The sequence below is a fragment of the Haliotis cracherodii genome, unplaced genomic scaffold (assembly GCF_022045235.1).
Source record: "Haliotis cracherodii isolate W230 unplaced genomic scaffold, xgHalCrac1.p SCAF_6, whole genome shotgun sequence".
NCBI classification, from domain to species: Eukaryota; Metazoa; Mollusca; class Gastropoda; order Lepetellida; family Haliotidae; genus Haliotis; species Haliotis cracherodii.
Window position 1 is genome coordinate 70,184,371 of NW_027266319.1, and position 23,230 is coordinate 70,207,600.

Below are 23,230 nucleotides of genomic sequence, written 5' to 3' on the forward strand. Positions count from 1 at the left end.
CCTGGCCGCGTCATACCAAAAGACGTTAAAATATGATATTTCTTGTTACCCTGTCTGCATTAAGGGGCTAAAACAAGGACTGGTCGGCTCGGAGTCAGTATACTGTGTCTGAGTGGGGTATTCATGTTAAACTGCGGCATGGTATCTCAGTGGGCTAGCACTATAAATCGGCATCAGTCCGGACTAGTACAAGCAGCCACACACATACACGTGCATGCACGTCGCTTTATAAGTGCAATAATCTTGGACGCAACGTTAAACCCAATTTCACCTCACCTCACCTCACCATCGGTGAAATCTGTGACATAAACAACGGGATTATGGCTGATTTGGGTCTTTGATGAGTTGATGGTACGCCGGGGGTATGTATTAGCCTTGGTCACGGTCGATTGACTCCTGGAATCTTTTTATGTTGATGGCTTCTTGTAGTTTCCTGATCTTGAAGTCTTTGAGGTTGGTGGTGAGGGCTGTGACTCTCTCCCACTGGATGCTGTGGCTTGGGTTGTCACGGATGTGGTCTGATAGAGCTGATTTAGAGTCATCTTTGGAGACTGAGCTTTGATGTTCTTTTATTCGGGTTTTGAGGGGCCTAGATGTTTCTCATATGTAACCTTGTCCACGATTGCATGGCATGTGGTACGCTGCTCCTGATGGTTCTAGCTTGTGGCTGGATGGTGGTTCACCTGTGGCTTTAATTGTGTTCTGAATGGTATGACTTCATCAATGTTGGCCTGTTTCTCTGGATTCTGTGGCTGACTGTTCCAAAGTAGGAGGCTGATCACAAAGGGTGCAGACTGTTGACGCGGGGATTTCTGAGATTTCTTGGTGATGTTCTTTATCGTCTGTTGTACTAGTTGCTCAGGATAAAGGTTATACTGTGTAAATACTTGTTTGAGGTGGCTTAGTTCAGTAGTTAGATGTTGCTTCATGGAACAGATGTTGTGAGCTCGTCTTGCTAGGGTTGAAACAATTCCTTTCTTGATTTGAGGTGGATGGTTGGAGGCATAGTGTATGTATTGATCTGTGTGGGTAGGTTTTCGATAAACAGTAGTCTGCAGTTTGTTTGGAGAAACGTCGCTCTTAATTGTAATAAAGAAGTTGTTCATCCATAAATCCTTGTCCTTACTTAGAACTCCAACCTCTAAATGCCTGTCGAAGAAGTCACTATACAATTGTCCTATTCCACTTGCACAAACCGATCTTAGCGTGATTGTAGACGGCTTGGATTTAAGATTGCTAAGATCGATCTCAGTTAAGAACGGAATCTTCAAAGGTTGAGGTACAAATATCTAAAGCTCTATTTGGGGGAGAGCTTTTCGTAAAATCCTAAATAATATCTTCATGTTTTCATTTCGCTGCTGTAACAAAGGATGTTATGACTACCTTTTCAAAACACAGAAAGACGGGGGATAAATTGCAAATGACTCATCATGTGTATTTGTATTTGTGAATACGTGTATTTGTTTCTTTTAAATTCAAATTTTTAATCCACTCGTCCCCGTCCCATTTTTTTTTTGAAACACGTATGCTTTTGCACTTCGACTTTATTTGTAGATTAATTTAATGATAAACAAAAGACAAAATTTTGACACAAATGTGACCCAAACGAAATACAGGGGAGCCCAGCGATTCTACAACATAAATGCACTGGGCAAGATAGATTAAACTCTATGGGTTATATTCAAAAGGAAACACTCCCATCTAGAATATAAACTAAGATTAGCTGCCCTTAAGTTATCCAAAACGTCACGGACGTTAATAATCGCTTGCAGGACGTTACTAATTGCTTGCAGGACGTTACTAATCGCTTGCAGGACGTTACTAATCGCTTGCAGGACGTTACTAATTGCTTGCAGGACGTTACTAATCGCTTGCAGGACGTTACTAATCGCTTGCAGGACGTTACTAATCGCTTGCAGGACGTTACTAATTGCTTGCAGACAACTTAGGTTTTAATCCTTCCCTTGATTAGTGAAAAGGTTTCACACTTCTTTCAGCATTGAGTCGGGCGGGAATAGTTCTTTTAGCTTTCGACTCGATAGTTATGTAGTTCACTATCGCAATTAACAATATTTCTGACGTTACGTCTGTGGTGCGAACAGGGGGCACGGGTGGCCCAGTCGTCTAAGGCGCCACGATTCGCTGTCTGGTCATGCAGATACCTGGAAGATGAACACTGTTCAGTTAGTGTCTGGTCATGCGGATACCTGGAAGATGAACACTGTTCAGTTAGTGTCTGGTCATGCGGGTACCTGGAAGATGAACACTGTTCAGTTAGTATCTGGTCGTGTGGATACCTGGAAGATGAACACTGTTCAGTTAGTGTCTGTTCATGCAGATACCTGGAAGATGAACACTGTTCAGTTAGTGTCTGGTCATGCGGATACCTGGAAGATGAACACTGTTCAGTTAGTATCTGTTCATGCGGATACCTGGAAGATGAACACTGTTCAGTTAGTGTCTGGTCATGCGGATACCTGGAAGATGAACACTGTTCAGTTAGTATCTGGTCGTGTGGATACCTGGAAGATGAACACTGTTCAGTTAGTATCTGTTCATGCGGATACCTGGAAGATGGACACTGTTCAGTTAGTGTCTGGTCATGCGGATACCTGGAAGATGAACACTGTTCAGTTAGTATCTGGTCGTGTGGATACCTGGAAGATGAACACTGTTCAGTTAGTATCTGTTCATGCGGATACCTGGAAGATGAACACTGTTCAGTTAGTGTCTGGTCATGCGGATACCTGGAAGATGAACACTGTTCAGTTAGTGTCTGGTCATGCGGATACCTGGAAGATGAACACTGTTCAGTTAGTGTCTGGTCATGCGGATACCTGGAAGATGAACACTGTTCAGTTAGTGTCTGGTCATGCGGATACCTGGAAGATGAACACTGTTCAGTTAGTGTCTGTTCATGCAGATACCTGGAAGATGAACATTTTTCAGTTAGTGTCTGGTCGTGTGGATACCTGGAAGATGAACACTGTTCAGTTAGTGTCTGTTCATGCGGATACCTGGAAGATGAACACTGTTCAGTTAGTGTCTGTTCATGCAGATACCTGGAAGATGAACACTGTTCAGTTAGTGTCTGGTCGTGTGGATACCTGGAAGATGAACACTTTTCAGTTAGTGTCTGTTCATGCGGATACCTGGAAGATGAACACTGTTCAGTTAGTGTCTGGTCATGCGGATACCTGGAAGATGAACACTGTTCAGTTAGTGTCTGTTCATGCGGATACCTGGAAGATGAACACTGTTCAGTTAGTGTCTGGTCGCGTGGATACCTGGAAGATGAACACTGTTCAGTTAGTGTCTGTTCATGCGGATACCTGGAAGATGAACACTTTTCAGTTAGTGTCTGGTCGTGTGGATACCTGGAAGATGAACACTGTTAAGTTAGTGTCTGGTCATGCGGATACCTGGAAGATGAACACTGTTCAGTTAGTGTCTGGTCGTGTAGATACCTGGAAGATGAACACTTTTCAGTTAGTGTCTGGTCGAGTGGGTACCTGAAAGATGAACACTGTTCAGTTAGTGTCTGGTCATGCGGATACCTGGAAGATGAACACTGTTCAGTTAGTGTCTGATCATGCGGATACCTGGAAGATGAACACTGTTCAGTTAGTGTCTGATCATGCGGATACCTGGAAGATGAACACTGTTCAGTTAGTGTCTGATCATGCGGAAACCTGGAAGATGAACACTTTTCAGTTAGTGTCTGGTCATGCGGATACCTGGAAAATGAACACTGTTCAGTTAGTGTCTGGTCATGCGGGTACCTGGAAGATGAACACTTTTAAGATGATTATGAACTTCATAAAGGAAATTCCTAAGTTTATTAGTAAGTATGCCATGTGTATAGATTGTTGCACCGATCTTGCAATCATTGGCAAATGTTCATGCAGATGTTCGGTTTGGTTTAAACAATATATATTCCCCCCAAAAGGAATGAGGTGGGTCAACAGGCAGATCCTATTTCAACACCTCTCTCTACAAAGGGCATTCAGCAATTAATAAAAGTAAACTGTGCATAAATAATAAATTTAGATTGACTGTACTTACCTTTGCAAATATCATTAGGTACAAATCACACCCAAATACACACATAAACATAGTATCGGTATATAACCAAACCGTTGCATCCATGCACATATATGTAGAGGCATATATGCTTGTACACCTATACCTCTACATACCAGCATATCACACATACATAGAGGTTAACATGCTTGTGGATGGTAAATACCCATGTATTAGAAGTAAACATTGTATTTAGTGAGCTTTGGCAAAACATTTTCTCCCATCTCTCAGAAAGATTTCTAAACATTGCAAGTTTTCTTGGAATGTGCAGATTAATATAATCAATAGGTCAGAAGGTAAGTGATGTGGCAGTCGGACAGTGACAACAGCCAATATAGTTCCAACTGAAATATGTTTCTTTTACAATGGCATAACTACATGTAGACAAAACAACAATTCCCAACACAAAATAATTTTCTACTTGTCTTTCGCGGCAATTCATCGGTCTGTCCGCTAGTGTAACTGGCCTTTATCGAAGCGAAGCTAGTTTGTGGGACGTCACGTTTGTTCACAGAGCACGCCTGTCCGCATAACGTTACGAAGTGCAGTCAGATGTACACACAGCGAACAAATGAAAAAGGTCACTATTCGGACATATTTCGGCCAAATCCAACTGTTATAATATGGGGAAAGGATTCCAAGCCGCAGAGGTCTACAAGCACAGACATGGAAACTTATCCCGCTTGGCTCGTGTCCTGCAAAATTGTCTTGCAATTAATATCTCCAAAGTTGACCAAACTTAAAATGCCTTAGTTACGTCACAATTAGACACTGATGTTCAGTAAATTAGACTATTATTTTGATATTGATAGCAATTATCCTTGTAGTTTCTCCAGAATTCCGATAGTTAATTCTGACTCGATCACCAATGACAAGGGCGACGCCATGTTTGTTTGTAAATAAACAAATTATCTGTAGTGCATTACATTTGACGATAAGACCAGTACTCCATTAATAATTGGGTAACAGGAGTCAAATTACAATTCACAATCAGATCAATGCGGGAACCGAAGGACTAATTTAAGTCTTAGACAGGGTAATCTATGTATCTATTACTTTATATATTTATTTCATCAGATCTTAGAATTTGGCATGATAACAGAAAGTGTATGATTTCCGTATCGATATCTGTGTTCGAACAAATTGGTTACATGTGAACAAAAGGATACGAAAATATACCGTGACACACGGTAAATTCTCACCGGGGCAGCCACGTGTTTAGCATAGCATGAAATGCTATACATAAGCTTACAAACCCAGTGTAAATATAATTATGTAGTTTGGATATCAGCAGTTTTGATCTGTTGTGGTTCACTTGTTTTACACCAATATAACAATGTAATGTTGTGTATCGAGATACAAGGGTTGTATATCGGTGTGTGGTATTGTGGGCCTCGTATCGAAACACAATGCTGTATCGCCGTACCGTTACACCAATACTTAGCATGTCCGCATGCTGATAAGCATCCCATGTTTCATAAGCATTGAGCATCATCCACATTGATATGAGAGACCATCTCACCAAGGAACGGCTTTTGTAATAACAGGGTGATCCTGGTACTGACTCAGGTTGTGACCGTTGGTATATGGCAGTGTAAGTTTGTTGTTGAACAATGACTGTGACTGTGTTACATTGTTTGTTGTGATTCAGGAAAAAGTCCATAACATTGTATTTGGATTAGTTGTCAGGAATATAGTACTCCTTTATTTAAGCAGAGGTGAGGAAATTATTTTAGTTCGATGCTCGAATTATCTGCGAATTTCCAGAATAGCATTTACGGATGTCAAGCGTTTCAGAAACATGTTAAATATTCTGTAATGTTCTAGTGATACTGGACTGGTCTAGAACTGTGTGGAAAGTAATGGAAGCCAGTTAGACGCGGGCACGTGCCTGTCTCACTTCACATTTCTTCTGACATTACATCAAGACCAACCTTTTTGTGTGAAGATCACCCTGGAGTCCATGCCTGGGACAATCTCGGAAGCTTGAATACTGTTGCAGTGAGGTGAATATTTTTCTTGTCATTGTCATTTCCACTGCTCACACTCTTTTGCAGAAATTTGTACTGATTTGTAAACCTAGTTAATTGTGTAATGCACTTGGTTGATTGTATACCAATTGTTGATTGTTTGTTGGTTTCACACTAAGCTCTTTTACGTACAGATTGTTGGGTTAACACATTGTTTCAATTTAGGAGTCGCAACCTAACACCATATTGCTGCTAATTTTTGCTTTAAAAGCCTCTCTTTGATGATTAAGAAATAAACACGAGAGTTTTGTGAAAAACTCAGCCGACTGGTAAACTAAACAGACGAAGATTCGTGATCTAAAATAGCAACCAATAGAAACGCACGTGACAGACCCATAACTGTCTCTCGTTGACAGCCATTGTATCAATGGCCTGCACTCTTGTATTCACACTCCGGCACAGTGGTGACTTAGCACAACACCACTGCCACAGGCTAATTTGCATATCATGTGACCAGACTTTTCTCTCTTTTTTGTAGCAGAACAGACTGACCTAATGCAAGCCTTTCGGTGCGCTTTACATATTGTTGACATTATCATGTTGATATGCAGCTACACCTGCGACGGTGATTTACACGACAATGCATATTTATACATCAAAGTGACCGTATCGCTAGCTCTCCGTTGTGCTTCGAGGACAGCACGAGGAGTCGTACAACCAACGAAAACAAGGGATAACTACACAAATGGAAATAGTTTTTCACGTTTAAGATCTTTTCTCAATGCAAGTTAACCAATATATATTTATCTGGATCTATAGACTCGTAAAAATGAAAGAGAAATGGACTGTAAGATGCAACGAATCGTCACATATAGCGCTGACCTGTGGCAGAGGTACTATGCTGGCCGCATGGAACTCTGGGTAAGAGAGCGTCTTGTATTGTGATCTCAGACGGGGCCCAGCTGCAAAGATCTGTACGGATGACATGACGTCAAAACGTTTGGCGTGACGCCACCCGCTTGTGACGTCATAGTTAATCATGAGTGCACACTATCGAGCTTCGGTCTCGTACACACCTTCACTGGCACATCGAACTTATACTGTGACGGTTGTACTTGTGATCGTTTGTAAACTACGGTCGGTAGGGACTCGCTGACACGTCGCACAAAACTGACCTACTTGCATGCCTCCGCTCTGACATATATTCTATATATAGCTACCCGGAAGCAGTCGACTGCTTGCCGACATTGACAGAGAGAAGTAGCGAGGAGACACATTGCCAACATCTTCGCTTCCGGGTTGGAACTTGTGAGTGCCAGCTTCATCAACCCTCACATTATGTGTGGAAACTATGTCCTGTTCCGGACTAAACAATTGATCTACATATCGCCATATGTAAGTACACGCTAGTACCTTACCTAGCACCTACCATCTCGGAGCTCCACTTCTCAGTGTTCGTGTTTGTTGTAGAGCTCGCATCAGTGTTCAGTGACAGGTGTGATGTATTTGGGAGAAATGAAACGTGACACATGGCCCCCTGACAGCTGTTGTGTTTCAATTGTGTCAGTAATATTTGCGGCTTGTGAAGGCACCTCTACATGTATTTGTAACAACGACGTGGTAGAACGATCCACCACTTGTCACTCGGTCAATATCTCCACTTTACGAGCTTGCTGTAAACCTGTGTATGAACGTGTCGGTTAAATTTATGTGAACTAATTTTTGCGCTTGAGTGAGTTACAATGTTAAATATCGGGACCAGTCAGTTTTGTGTTTACCATTGAGGTGAGTGTTGGTATACAGGTGTCGTATTGGCGGAGGGGCCATAGATAGGTTATGTGGGTCCTACAAGCATGCCAGAGCCGGTGCCGCCACTATATATAAGATCGATACGGGGATTGTGGTGCAGGCTCCTCACAGTGATAGACGTGAGCGGAGCTCGCTTTACAATCTCCCCTGCTAGTCACAGCTCCCCACTGCACAAAGGCGGTGTGCAACCTAGTATGAAGTTGACCTCTCAACCGACTTATCGTTGTTTATGAATAAGTGAATATTCCCCCAGCTGAGAGATGATTTTCCTTCAGCCTGCGATATCGAACTAATCTGATAAAACAAACAGATGTAAGTTAACTCCTAGGAGAAATAGTAAGTCACTCCCAATTCACCAGAATAGCATTCCCAAAGACATACACAACATTAAAATGTCAGTACATTTTGGGTAAGAGGGAAAATGGTCAAGATAAATGCCGCTTCCTCACTGGTGCCAGCGTTGATACGGGGACGCTAACGAGTGAGTGATTGAGATTTTACGCCGCTTTTAGAAATATTCCATTAATATCACGGCAGGAGATACCAGAAATGGGCTTCAAACATTGTACCCATGTCGGGAATCGAACCCGGGTCTTCGGCGTGACGAGTGAAAGCTTTAACCACTAGGCTACCCACTACAGTGCATGTTACGTTTGGGGAACATGTCGTTCTATACACGTTATTTCAAATATACAGGACCACCTGTGACAGGACATTTTCGTACCAAGCTATTATAGAACAACACGATGTACCATATGCCTTTCTACAGACGTAGTGTACGTAGAAAGGCTATATCGGAGGCGCATTATGGTCCTGGGCCCCGTTCCACAAAGCAATCTTAGCGCTACGACTGTCGTAAGTCAGTGTTAAAGAATGGGAGTTACTATCACCGTAGCGCTAAGATCGCTTTGTGGAACGGGGCTTTAAGTATAGGACTATACAGATATGACCCTTCTACCTAGGTGATAAGTGCAGGACTATATCGCAATGACACTTCTACCTAGGTGATAAGTGCAGGACTATATCGACATGACCCTTCTACCTAGGTGCTAAGTACAGGACTATATCGACATGACACTTCTACCTCGGTGTTAAGTACAGGACTATATCGACATGACACTTCTACCTCGGTGTTAAGTACAGGACTATATCGACATGACACTTATACCTAGGTGATAAGTACAGGACTATATCGACATGACACTTCTACCTCGGTGCTAAGTACAGGGCTATATCGACATGACACTTCTACCTCGGTGTTAAGTACAGGACTATATCGACATGACACTTCTACCTAGGTGCTAAGTACAGGACTATATCGCAATGACACTTCTACCTAGGTGCTAAGTACAGGACTATATCGACATGACACTTCTACCTCGGTGTTAAGTACAGGACTATATCGACATGACACTTCTACCTCGGTGTTAAGTACAGGACTATATCGACATGACACTTATACCTAGGTGATAAGTACAGGACTATATCGACATGACACTTCTACCTCGGTGTTAAGTACAGGACTATATCGACATGACACTTCTACCTCGGTGTTAAGTACAGGACTATATCGACATGACACTTCTACCTAGGTGATAAGTGCAGGACTATATCGACATGACCCTTCTACCTAGGTGATAAGTACACAAGACTAGTTTGCTTGCATCTCCCGAGAGTATGATATTACGGAAACAAATCAAATCCGAGGGACAGAGAAAAATATTTCACGAGTATATATACTATTTATTTTCAACGATGACATTTGTCAACACAATTACGCAAAGTCTTCCGTATGATAATACCAGTTTATATACTATTTATTATCAACGATGATTTTAATACAGTTGTCAACAAATGACGCATGTGTATCTGTCCATATGACAGTACGTAGTTTGGCAGTTGTATTTGCAAGGCATAGAGCCGCATCACTTCCGCCCTCTTACAATAACATCCCTTTGAAATAAACATAGAGACCGTTGATGTTTTGTAAAAACAAGCGATTGCCCAACATTATGATCTCTCTAAGCCTCACACAGATGAAACCGCACGTTTATGTGGAAATGGCTGAAACAAAGTGGTTGCAGTGGCGACTACACACATCTTGTCTCTCTCTCTCTCTCTCTCTCTCTCTCTCTCTCTCTCTCTCTCTCTCTCTCTCTCTCTCTCTCTCTCTCTCACACACACACACACACACACACACACACACACACACACCACCCCATCCCACCCCACACATCCCGACTCATCGGTCGTGATGTGGTTTACAATATAGTCATGAAATCTCACCACACCATGATACAGGAGAGTTGCCGAGCGGACCCAAATGAACTCACACTATGCGTTGAACAGGCGATTTTATGAGCGCTTTTACCTTCGTCATAGAGACAAGGGAAGTAATTACTAGTGTTTCCTAAAACAACATATAAGTTGTGTTGATTTTGTTGACTGGCATTAAGAAAGTTCAAAGGAAATACAATAATTGAACAAACTCAAGTTACATTTTTCGTCGACACGGGCACCGAGAGGCTCGTTCGGCCTGGTCTGCTGGACAGATCAAACTCAGATGATTGTACGACCCGTCGACGTGGTGTCAAGAGAATCAGGATCGACAACAACTCGCCTCCAGCTCGTGCTGAGGTTGCCAAGTATGCCACCGAACACGGTAACACTCGAGCTGCAAGACATGTTAGTCAACTTTTAGATGGTTTTGATTTTGTTTTTTTCTGGATGAAAGTGTTGTCTGTGTAATATAGAAGGCTTGTGCTAATACTAAAAGGGCAGACAAAGTAGCTGAGGTGACCAAAACGTGGTTGACCATTGTTGTTGGGCGAGTTAGACAAACCTGGGTACGAACATTTGACTGGAATTAAGCGCGGCTGGGGGAATTACGATCTGGCATATTGTACTGCGCGTGTCATTGTACCAGTTGTCCAAGTTGGTATTTCCGCTAACCAAAAGTGAGGCCGTCTTATTGTTGATAGGAATTTTGTGATATAAATGTTTCATCAATGCGAGCAAAGACCACTGCATTTTTCGCATATATTTTACGCTCGCATCTATTTCAAGATTTACAGTATTTCCTTACAGTATGCACAACATGCAGGCACTTCTCCTGGGCCTCATGTCGCTCACAGGAAGCCACTTTATCTCCGACATCGTTTATGATCATACATATTAGTTGGAGTCTGGGATATATCGTTGTACTGTATTGTGGTATAGCGTTGTACCGTATTGTGGTATTGCAATGTACAGTATCGAGGTATTCGTTGTACAGTATTGAGGTTTTTGTTGTACTGTATTGAGGTATTCGTTTTACCGTATTGAGGTATTGCAATGTACCGTATGGAGGTATTCGTTGTACCGTGTTGTGGTATTGCAATGTACAGTATCGAGGTATTCGTGGTACCGTATTGTGGTATAGCGTTTTACAGTATTATAGTATAGCGTTGTACCGTATTGTGGTATAGCGTTTTACAGTATTATGGTATAGCGTTGTACCGTATTGTGGTATTGCAATGTACAGTATCGAGGTATTCGTGGTACTGTATTGTGGTATAGCGTTTTACAGTTTTATGGTATAGCGTTGTACCGTATTGTGGTATAGCGTTGTAACGTATTGTGGTATAGCGTTGTACCGTATTGTGGTATAGTGGTTTACAGTATTATGGTATGGCGTTGTACCGTATTGTGGTATTGCAATGTACAGTATCGAGGTATTCATGGTACCGTATTGGGGTATAGCGTTTTACAGTATCATGGTATAGCGTTGTACCGTATCGAGGTATTCGTTGTACCGTATTGATCTTTTTGTTGTACCGTATGGAGGTATTCGTTGTACCGTATTGTGGTTTAGCGTTTTACAGTATTATGGTATAGCGTTGTACCGTATTGTGGTATTGCAATGTACAGTATCGAAGTATTCGTGGTACCGTATTGAGGTTTTTGTTGTACTGTATTGAGGTATTCGTTGTACCGTATTGATGTATTTGTTGTACTGTATTAAGGTATTCGTTGTACTGTATTAAGGTTTTCGTTGTACTGTATTAAGGTTTTCGTTGTACAGCATTGAGGTTTTTGTTGTACAGTTTTGAGGTATTTGTTGTATTGTATTGAGGTATTCGTTGTACTGTATTGAGGTATTCGTTGTACAGTTTTGAGGTATTTGTTGTACTGTATTGAGGTATTCGTTGTACTGTATTGAGGTATTCGTTGTACTGTATTGAGGTATTCATTGTACTGTATTGAGGTCTTCGTTGTACAGTATTGAGGTATTTGTTGTACTGTATTGAGGTATTCGTTGTACAGTATTAAGGTATTTGTTGTACTGTATTGAGGTGTTCGTTGTACAGTATTGAGGTATTCGTTGTACGGTATTGAGGTATTGCATTTTTTTTACTTATTGCCGTATTGCGTCCCCTTGGATTAGTGTAGAGGATAGATGTCGAAAACACATATAAGGCAACTTTTCATTTTTAAAGAATTTGCAGATTTTCCCAAGCGACTAGCTTGGGATTTACCGACTAGGGGTTGTTCTAGTAGGTCAGTTGAGAAAATAGATCATGTTTGAAGTGTCTGGTGTTGTCTGGTAAAACATGTATAAGGCTGTATTCCCTGGTGAAATCAGCGAGTGACCGTCGAGGCATCGACATCCTCAATACGGGTAGGGGAAGCGTTCAGAGCTGATTTTGGTATGTCGAAACGATCGCAAACAACAAGTTTCGAATGTAGATAAATAAAGTCCGCCCTTACATTGTTATGTTCCCCAGTATCATGGAATCTTCACCCAAAGCAATTTCCGGTGTGGGTTTTAACTTTCACAAATTGAACTTTCGAAAGGAAGTGGTGACGGAATGAAGGCGGGAGAAACCATTGACAGTTCGTTCGTCCTGATAATGGTTCTGGGTATAACACCGTTACCTCCCTCGTGGTTTTCACAGAATTAGTAAAAGTCTTGGACCAGCCCACATCCGTGAAAATCCGGATTAGAACAGGTCTTCAGTTTCCCATGCTAACCGTAAGAGGCGATTATGCTTGTTGTAAGAGGCGACTAACGGATTTGGATGGTCAGGCTCGCTGACTTGGTTAATGCATTTCATCGTATCCCAATTGTGTGAATCGATGTTCATGATGTCAGTCACTTGATTCTCTGGTCCAGACCCGATTATTTACAGACCGCCGTCATATAGCTGGACTATTGCTGAGTGCAGCGTTAAACAACAAACAACAAATGGACCCGCCCGCATTGAGCTGACACGCCGTGACCTATCTGAGGTCCTACTAGAAGCGGCGGGTACAGCCCAGCTCGCTCACAACCTACAAGATGATGACGTTTTCTGAATGTGGCATTTAAATGATAAATGTCCGTTTTGAAATTAGACCTTTACGCATTGACTTTCCAAGATGAGGTGGTGGGGTGAAATGGGGTTTAACGTCGCGTCCAAGATTATTGCACTTATATAGCGACGTGCATGTACGTGTGTGTGTTTGTGTGGCTGCTTGTGTTAGTCCGGGCTGCTGCCGATTTATAGTCCTAGCTCATTGAGATACCATGCCACAGTTTAACATGAATACCACACTCAGACACAGTATACTTACTCCGAACCGACCTGCCGGACAGGGTAACAACAAGTACCATCTTTTAACGTCTTTTGGTATGACGCGGGCGGCGATCGAACCCCAGACGCTCTACCACTAGACCACGGAGGCGGTCGACTTTCCAAGGAGTAATAGGACCAAGGAATAATACATCTCACTGACAAGAGAGTGTCATCACACAGGTTGTAAGTCATATCATCAATACACTATAACAATCTTACCTTGCTGGAGATTAATTAACATTAATTACACCAATAGCGTGTAAACCGGTACATGACACTGTTGTTTTGTATGTTTATGTTTACTTTAATATGTTTTTTGTCACCTGTGAAGGGAGGTATTCTTCTTAGTAATATTGTCATGTAATCTTTATTGTTTCAGCCAAACCCTTAACGGAAGAAGGACAACTTGTGCAGACTTAGACTAATAAAACAAAGCTATCCAGATTCGAAAGATCGAACCTTACCGCCATGCCGTATTCCAACGAGGAAAGGGATAAATTACTGACAGACATTTTAAATGTTCTTGTTGAAAAGGAAACAAAGGAAAAGGCCGAGGTGGTAAGAACGCTGAACGCCCTGGCGGATGATTTGGACAAACACACGCGGAACACCAAGATTGCGGATTTGACGTTTGCGTCAACTGGGATAGTTGCAAGTGGACTGACCATAGCAGGGGTCGCCACAGCCCCCTTCACCTTCGGAACCTCCCTGGGGCTGACCATTGGGGGTTTGGCCTTGGGCGTGTCCAGCGGTGTCGGAACAATCGGCAACACCATCGTTGGAAAACTGATTAGAAGCAAGACTTTCAAACAAGCCCAGGAAGCAAAGGACAGGTATTTTGACACATCCAACCAACTGATTAAATTTGCTAAAATCCTGAATGAAAGCGGTAATAATGAACTTTTGTTTGTGGACTTGACACACGAAACGTTTGGCCTCTCTCAGTGTACCTATGTCGAAAATGCATCTTTAGGTTTGCGAACTACGGTAGGGCCAGTAGGCCAAGGGCTGAGATTTGCTGCAGTTGCCTCCGCCATAGCGACAAGAGAAGCGATAGAAGCCACAAGCAGGACACTCGCTGGTGTTTTAAAGACTGGCCTGATGGCTGCAAAAGTTGCCGGTGCAGTGATATCCACTTTGAGTGTTCCCCTGGATATCTACACTATAATTGTCAACAGTAAAGACATCCACCACAAGACGCCAGCGGAAGGTGCACAAGAGATCCGAATGGCAATGCATAATATTGCGCATTTGAAAGTTATCAGTGGTAAGTAAACAGACCCTATCCGTTCTCTTTACGGCTGATGATATTTAAATATATATTTTAAAAATACATCAAATTCTAGGGTTAATTATCTTTGTTATCGCTATACTTCGTTTGGCCCTCACTCTATGAAGGTTCAAACTCCAAAGAACTCACACAAAGAGCAAGTCAAGTCTTTAATGTATTTCCTGACTTCGTTACATTGTACACTGTATGGTGTCAGGGCGACCGAGTCATCGGCCAACTCCGACTTCATCTGGCGAGTAACCAATCAGCGATGCCCAACAAGGCTCGGTGATGCCCCACAAGGCTCGAGGATGCCCCACAAGGCTCGGTGATGCCCCACAAGGCTCGGTGATGCCCCACAAGGCTCGGTGATGCCCCACAAGGTTCGGTGATGCCCCACAAGGCTCGGTGATGCCCCACAAGGCTCGGTGACGCCCCACAAGGCTCGGTGATGCCCCACAAGGCTTGGTGATGCCCCACAAGGTTCGATGCTGCCCCACAAGGCTCGATGATGCCCCACAAGGCTCGGTGATGCCCCACACGGCTCGGTGATGCCCCACAAGGCTTGGTGATGCCCCACAAGGTTCGATGCTGCCCTACAAGGCTCGATGCTGCCCCACAAGGCTCGGTGATGCCCCACACGGCTCGGTGATGCCCCACAAGGCTCGGTGATGCGCCACAAGGCTCGATGATGCGCCACAAGGTTCGGTGATGCCCCACAATGCTCGGTGATGCCCCAGATACAACACATGTGATGCCTGAGATATCAGGGCTTGTTTCCCAGCACATCATTTATCGCCGTGAAACCATCAAGGAAATTATGCCGGCTATTGGAAAGTTTTCAATTGTTTACCCACCTTAACTAGAAATAACAGCACCCAGGAAGACCGCCTCATCTGTTTCATACTTAGATCTATGGCTACAGATTCATGGTGACGGAAAGCTATTCACTAGGCAGTGTGGAAAGAGGGATGACTTTAACTTTCCAATAGTCAACGTAGCCTTTGTGTCAAGGAATATTCCAACAGCCCCGACCTTTCTATATTTCACAACGTTTGAGGAACGATGTCAGATGCAATTCCATAATTGTGACTTCCCGGGTTTGTTCAGGTGAACAGTTGACTTGCCTTGGCATGTGTTTGTGACTGGCGCCATCGGTGGGGCAGGATACGCTCACCTTTTCGTGAATACCTGGTATCATCACTATTTAGTAGTGATTCATAAACACACGCTCATAAAGTAGTCGGAATCGTGCAATGGACTCTGTTTAAGAGATCTCTTATGAAATGGAACATATTTTGTCGCTTGTATCATTATTATTATTATTTTTATCATTATTTACAGATTAAAATTAGAAATGCAGCAAAGTGATCCTGGCACAGTCAGGCTGGCTAGGCTCATCATCAGCTCAGTGCCCTTGCCCCCTCTGCACGCAGCCCAGACAGCGAAGGGGACTTCTCCCAGGAAGCGCTGCCTAAAGTACTGTCGGAAATGCTAGAAAACTGCTTTTCTGGCTTTATTTAATAAACACGAGTCATGGGACTATAAAAAGAGCATATATCAAAATAACGCGAATTGTCCTAATCTAGCCTGTCGTAACTGACACCGTGATTACCCTTAAAATGTACTTTTACAGGTAAAATAATGATAAACTTAGAAAATATTCTTGCGTTTTCATGCATGTATGAAATTACCTATGACCTGAGGTAATTACCTAACACCTGTCCCGAGGTGATGACCTCACACCGTCCCGTGCATTCTCCCAGGTGCAAATGTCCCCGAGTTGGGTGTGGTCTCAAAATATTGCTGTTATTGTACTGAATTGACATGCGTGGATGAGGTAGCAATTTTGGATATGTACTGCATTATATTTGTTTGGAAACATGATGGACTAGTTAAGAGCTATGAAACGGGATAAGTATTGGAAGGTTGTGGTTTTGGAATCCAGAAGTATTTGTTGTACTACAGATGGTTTCTTGAGGTAGCATTTATCTCCGCTGATGACGTATATGAATCTGCACTTTGGAATGTTGTATTATGTCTTGCCACGAACCCTGTACACTTAGCCAAGATAGACACAACAGGGTTGAGCTCACAATGTCTGACTGCCGTACGTAAGACAACGTAACCGTGTTGTGCTGCCAGCACATATGTCTTGTACTTTACTGGTTTCTTATTCAGCCGAATTTTCTCCATGAGTTGAACTTTCGTTTCATATGGTCTGAAGTCGACCAATGTCATATATTCCTGTATGGTCGCCTTCAGACTACTCATGGTTTGGACGACAGTATCTGATTCCCGGACGTTAAATTAACTGGCGTTATCCATGACAATGACACTGACGTTGTTTAAAATGGACAATAGCTGAAGTTCCAACCAGTCTATTAACACATCACCTCCTATTATTTCCTTATGAAAATCACCAGTTTTCTTTTTCGCCTCGAAAACTTATCATAACGTAGACTTGATGGTATGAATTGAAAACACCATAGCTTGGGCAGGTCGGTATTTCACCCTATCTAAATTAATAGAGGTTTCCCTCTATCTCTCTAAAGACCTTCTATGCATTTCCAAGTACAGATTCCATATCGTGTACCATGGTTATGGCTATGCAAGTGTAATGTAACATACATCATGGGAGCAATGTTGACAAAAAAAACGCAGCGTCATTTTGTCATTTTAGAAGATGCACATCTAGAATTTTTCACAAAATGATTTTTTGTGTGTGGAGTAGATGTTTTATGAAGACTACATTATTATCATTGTAACGGAATCACGTGCGCATATTTCTTTAGTCCGTTTCAGACTGCCATTATTGGACTTAGAATAAATGTGAACTTCCTGTTTTCGTTCGAAATTGTCTCCTGTAAACTTGTCGATAGGACTCCTTGTGACTGAAATACTTCAAATCACAGGTAGGTCGATCGGTAGTTATTCGATATTTCAATAACAACAGTCTGTGAAAAATTATATCCCTTTTTAACAGGCAAAAAAAAACAGTTTTCTAGCATTTCCGACAGTACTTTAGTCCAACCCACCCAGAACTTGTCAAGACTCCCCAACACTGCAGCCTTCTGCATTACCCAGATTGTCAGAAGGGCTGTATTCCTGGTAGCAAACCCGGGTACCCGGTTATTAATTATTATTATTATTATTATTATTATTATTATTATAACCATTATTATTGTTGTTGTTATTGTAATAATGGAAAGGGTTTTGTCGGGTTTTCAACATTTAGTCCTTGTGTTGCTAATATCCATTCACGTATTGGTGTCATTCCTAAACTCCGTTTTATCCAGATGATCCTTCAAGAATGCAGATAAGTTCTGACAGAAAGAACATAGAATACTCCAATGATGGTAAGTAGAACAGTTTATTTGTGGCGAAAGATGGTAATGTCGTGGAAGTTTAACAACTTAGTGAAAGATGCCGCTATGGCGCCGCCCGAGGCTGATCCTAGGGGCGACTATGGGGTATAGACACTGCGCCACTGGACAACATATGCGGTGCGATGCTGTCATGAACGCAGTGAGTTCCCGGCGCGACCCGCAACCAGTATTTGCTGTGTGATAAAATGGAAACGGATTGATAACCTTAAAGTTAACGCAAACTGTGTGTAGAGTATTGCTGTGTTCCCTTGTTCTTTATATATCAGTATATCAAGATCAGTAGACTCGTGAAGATCCGGGTAGAGAATAGTTCTTCAGCAATTAATGCTTGCCGTAAAAGGCGACTATGATTGTTGAAAGAGGCGACTAACGGGATCGGATGGTCAGGCTCGCTGACTTGGTTGATGCATGTCATCGACCCCAATTGCGTCTGGTCCAGACTCGATTATTTACAGACCCCCGCCATATAGCTGAAATATTGCTGCGTGCGGCGTTAAACAACAAACCAACCAACCAACACTCTCGTACATGCCACGTTGTGTTTCTACAGCCTTACAGTCCATGCTATCAGGGAATGAAGACTTGAAACGACTTTTGTTCTGCACAAACTGCTTTACCAGAGAAACAGACATCATCTGTTTGCCGTGTGGTCACGTTACCTGCTGCTCGCACTGTATCCGACACTTCAGCACGTGTGGCACGTGCAAGGAACGTGTTAGGGGCGTGTCTGGAAATCTGACAGGTATCAACCGGACAGAATGAACATAATATTATTGATTATTTTTCGTTAAAGGTGAGCTATTTCTGGACTTGCCATGTGCAACAGATTGGTCACCACTGAATAATAGTATCTATATTTCTGTTCACAGTTCCCTATTTGCATATTGTGTATTGATGCTACTGCCTTGAGAGTGATGTCGGTGTGTCCAGAACATGGATGAAAAGGACATTTCTCTCGGCTCACACAGAATACATTCATGTGGTAGTTTCATGGATCTGGTGACCTCGCTTCCATTGTAATTACGCTATCATGTCACAGGAGTTTCTGATCACTGGACTTTCTACATGCCGCAGTCCCATGTGACGTCACGCAACAAACAAATACCAACCTTTCCGTGCAAGTTGTGTGAGCGGCGGAGGTTACCGGTGTGCAGGGCATGCATGCTTCCCCTTCTCGCGGACACCTGGTGTCATCACTCATATTGAAATTCGGTGATCCATTCCTATAATTGTCACCGCTATTTTACGAAATCGCGGGTAATTGAGACTGGCGGTGACGTTTCGAATAGAAACACATTAAACCACTTGGACCCGCTCCGCGCCGGCTCATTCCAATGATATCGGATCCGCTTGATCGAACTTATACCTAATATGAGATTAGATCTGTTCTTTTTTTATTTACAGACAGCGTCAGGGAAGCACTATGTTTGATGTTTGAGAAACGGGACACAGTATCATTTCCAGGTACGTCATGCTCTCACAGCTCGCCAGGTCCCAGGTACGTCATGCTCTCACAGATCGCCCAAGGCGCCAGGTCACTGGTATGCCCTCTACATGCGAGTGTACAAATTATAAATCCTTATGGCAACGTTTATTCATAAAGGACATATATCATTCGTAATTATGACAGGAAATGTAACATATTACCATTGTGAGGTTTTAATGACCACCATGTTCGCATGACTATAATGAGTAAACAAGGAGTAATTATATACCGACCCGTGTAGATCCGGGGTAGAACAGGTCTTCAGTAACCCATGCTTGCCGTAAAAGGCGACAATACTTGTCGTAAGAGGCGACTAACCTGATCGGGTGCACGTGGTCAGACTCGCTGACTTGGTTGATGCAGTCATCGTATCCCACTTGTTTGGATCGATGCTCATGATGTCAATCATTGGATTGTCTGGTCCAGACTCGATTATTTACAGACCGCTGTCATAAAGCTGGAATATTGCTGAGTGCTTCGTTAAACAATAAACAAACTAACAAACAAAAGAATATTACCCATTTGTAGATCGATATAGACAATTTATCATCTTACAGTGGGGACACAGGTTCGTAAGAGACGACTAAAAGGTCGTCAGGGTCGGTGAATTGATTGATGGACGGTGCTTATAGTATCAGTCACTGGGTTGTCGATTACGACAAGCCACCGTTACATAGGTCATATTTATGATTACAGAACTGGACACGGATTGGGTCATTTTGGACGAAGTAGATTGTCCAGAAGACGTAGTTGTCGCTACAGAAAAAAGACACGACGAGATCCAACCGACCATCTGACCACTCGTGTGAATTATATTGTTTTATAAAACACGCATATATCCTATAGGATCCCTACCCTTCCATGGGGATCTCCCCGAGAGCAGACATCCGGGCTACGACCAGACCGATGCAGTGAACTGCCGTAGCTGCGCCAGGAAGAACTGCTTAAACTTGGAATGTGTTTCAATATATGGGGTTGTCTCAAAATCAAACTGAGGAATATTCTTTTGCGAGTCGTGAGTCCGTCTTCCACTAGGGTTGACCGTTGGTGAAATAGACCTGGTGCATTTCCGAGTTTACTCCTGGAGTAAAGACTTGGTATGAGCAGGAATGGCGGTCAGCCCTAGGAAAATGCAAAACAACGTCAGAAAGTGCTTTTATATCCGCCGTGTCGCCTGATAATCCAGCTTGTCGGTTTTGATGTACAGAACGGTTAATAATCTGTCAAGGTAGTAATGTTGTTTCCGGGCATATTTCTATATTATCAATGACTGTTTCAAGTCATGAACACACAATGCCATTTAGAAAGTGTTCAAATCTAACAAATATTATGTTTGGGTTAACACTTTTTAATTAAAGTAAAGATCCTCGTACTTTTTAGGGTTGACTCCCATAGGGGATTACAACCCACACTGCGAGAGTGAGGCACCTAATCGCCAGCACACAAAGTCAGCGGCCTAACCCACTCAGCCACCGAGGCTTCAACAAAAGTGAAAGTACGATAACTGGGATTCTAGATCACGTACCTTGAGTACCCCTCTGACAAGTGTAAAATGGCACGGCTCCCATGGCCGAAATCAATGAACACACAGTGACAAATGTTGTATTTGGGATGACACTTTCTTAGTAAATTAAAAAAAAAACACAAACCCCCAAAGTACTATAATCTGTACTTTACTAAGAAAGAGTTATTCCAAATAAAACATTTGTTATGTTTCAAATCAAAGATATAATTTTCTACAGACAACTAAATATTTGCATAATGAGACTTACATATAAATATTTTACATGAAGATTCTGAGTTTCATATACAGGATCAGTATTATCTAACTAACCATACAATAATGAATTGATTGAAAGGGGTCTTTGTATACTGATTAAGGAATATTTCATTATATTTCATCATTTCAGCAACATCACTGCAGCCAAAAAAGTAATGGTTCATATCTTCTTCTGTTTCACAAACATCACAATCTGGTGTTTCACTTACGTTAGGCTTAAAAAGCCCTAGTTTACATAGAACTTACCCGTGAACATCCGGGGTAGAATAGGTCTTCAGCAACCCATGCTTGCCGTAAAAGACGACTATGCTTGTCGTAAGAGGCGACTAACTTGGTTTTTCTATGTCATCGATTCAAATTGCCTGGACCGATGCTCATGATATATATCACTGGATTGTCTGGTCCAGACTCGATTATTTACAGACCGCTGTCTTAAAGCTGGAATATTGCAGAGTGCTTGGTTAAACAACAAACAAACAAAGAACTTTTAAGGCACTCCTAACTTTTAAGGCACCGTGATTTTCTTTTTAATCAAGATTGAATAAAACGTTGTAAGTTGTGAATAAAACGTTGTAAGTAGTGAAGTGCGCCCTATTGCGCTTTTAATAGCTCGTGTAATAATATTATAATATGTATTGATAATATTCAGATTATATGTGTGTTGTAGTTCTTGTTTTATCATTATCCTTCCACTATCATCCAATAAATCTCTAACAATTACATTTTTTTCCAGTTTCTTTCCAACATTCATTATGAATAGACCTTTTAATTATTTTGACCATCTTCTTGTTCCCTATGATTTGGTTGGAAATATCATTTTCTATTTCTGCAATGTCAACCCAGCAATCATAATTACATCTCAAAAGAAATGGCAGTTCACCTACTTCATCAAAACACAAATCTGGTGTCAGCTTCCAACAGCCGCTGGAAGAAATGAATAGTGTTCTCCATACTTAACAGCCTGTGGGGAGTCGCCGGTGCCATTGCTACTGGTAATAATATTGCAATAGATACGGTATTCATTAGATCGTTGGTATGATAAATCAGACGTACTAATACTTCATTATAAACAGTAAGTTGCAATCTTATGATATTCAGTTTGTGTTAATGGTATTCCTCAACTAATTCCTTTGTACTTTGTTTTGTTTGACCATGCCTTTATCAATAACCGTGTAATTGTCGCTTCAATTTGATAGAGCCTCTGATATTTGAAATATGTAACTGTTGACCAACAGAATGTCAGCAAGAAGAATTACAAAGACATATGTATGGAAGAACGAACAGTGTATACAGATGGTTTCCGACCAAACTCCTCACATGGCCTAAAATTTAGAAACTTTCCGAAACATTTTCTGAGAAACAAAACCAGTGTATATTCACCAACGCTTTGTACGTTTCGATGGCAACAAGTTGTACTTAGGTTCTATAGGGTAGAGTTCGTTTCCGGAGCATAACTCAAAACCCATTCAAAACTTTCTAACAACACTTTGCATGTCTATCAGACTCATGCAGAACTGGTACCTTTTGCTATTTTGGAATTTTATACATTTTTATTTTGTACGTTTCCATGGCAACAAGTTGGATTTAAGTTTTAATATAGGGTAGGTTCACTTATGGGATATATATAACAAATAAACTGTTGATATTAAGGAGTTTTAGAAATGTTTATTTTAGAATTTCCACTGCAGCTATTTTGACATGGGCTAAGAGAAATGTTGGGTAAGTTACCTGGTTTGGGACCATAACGTGTTCAATGGGCGGGGCATATAGATGACTTTGTTGACTATACGCTTGTTCAGTTATTGTTTCTTGTAATTTGTCATTTGTTTGCATAAAAAAAAACACA

The 23,230-nt window shown here is 41.9% G+C and overlaps 1 protein-coding gene across 1 annotated transcript; it reads left to right on the forward strand.

Moving 5' to 3' along the window:
- The first annotated feature begins 7,313 nt into the window (after positions 1–7,313).
- LOC139445253 (apolipoprotein L4-like) lies at positions 7,314–22,039 on the forward strand. The gene is made up of 6 exons (XM_071226394.1): positions 7,314–7,448; positions 13,839–14,726; positions 18,029–18,088; positions 18,669–18,860; positions 19,523–19,582; positions 20,301–22,039. Exons 2-6 carry the CDS (start codon positions 13,928–13,930, stop codon positions 20,399–20,401), a joined length of 1,212 nt encoding a protein of 403 aa, XP_071082495.1. The 5' UTR covers positions 7,314–7,448; positions 13,839–13,927; the 3' UTR covers positions 20,402–22,039.
- Positions 22,040–23,230: the final 1,191 nt, after the last annotated feature.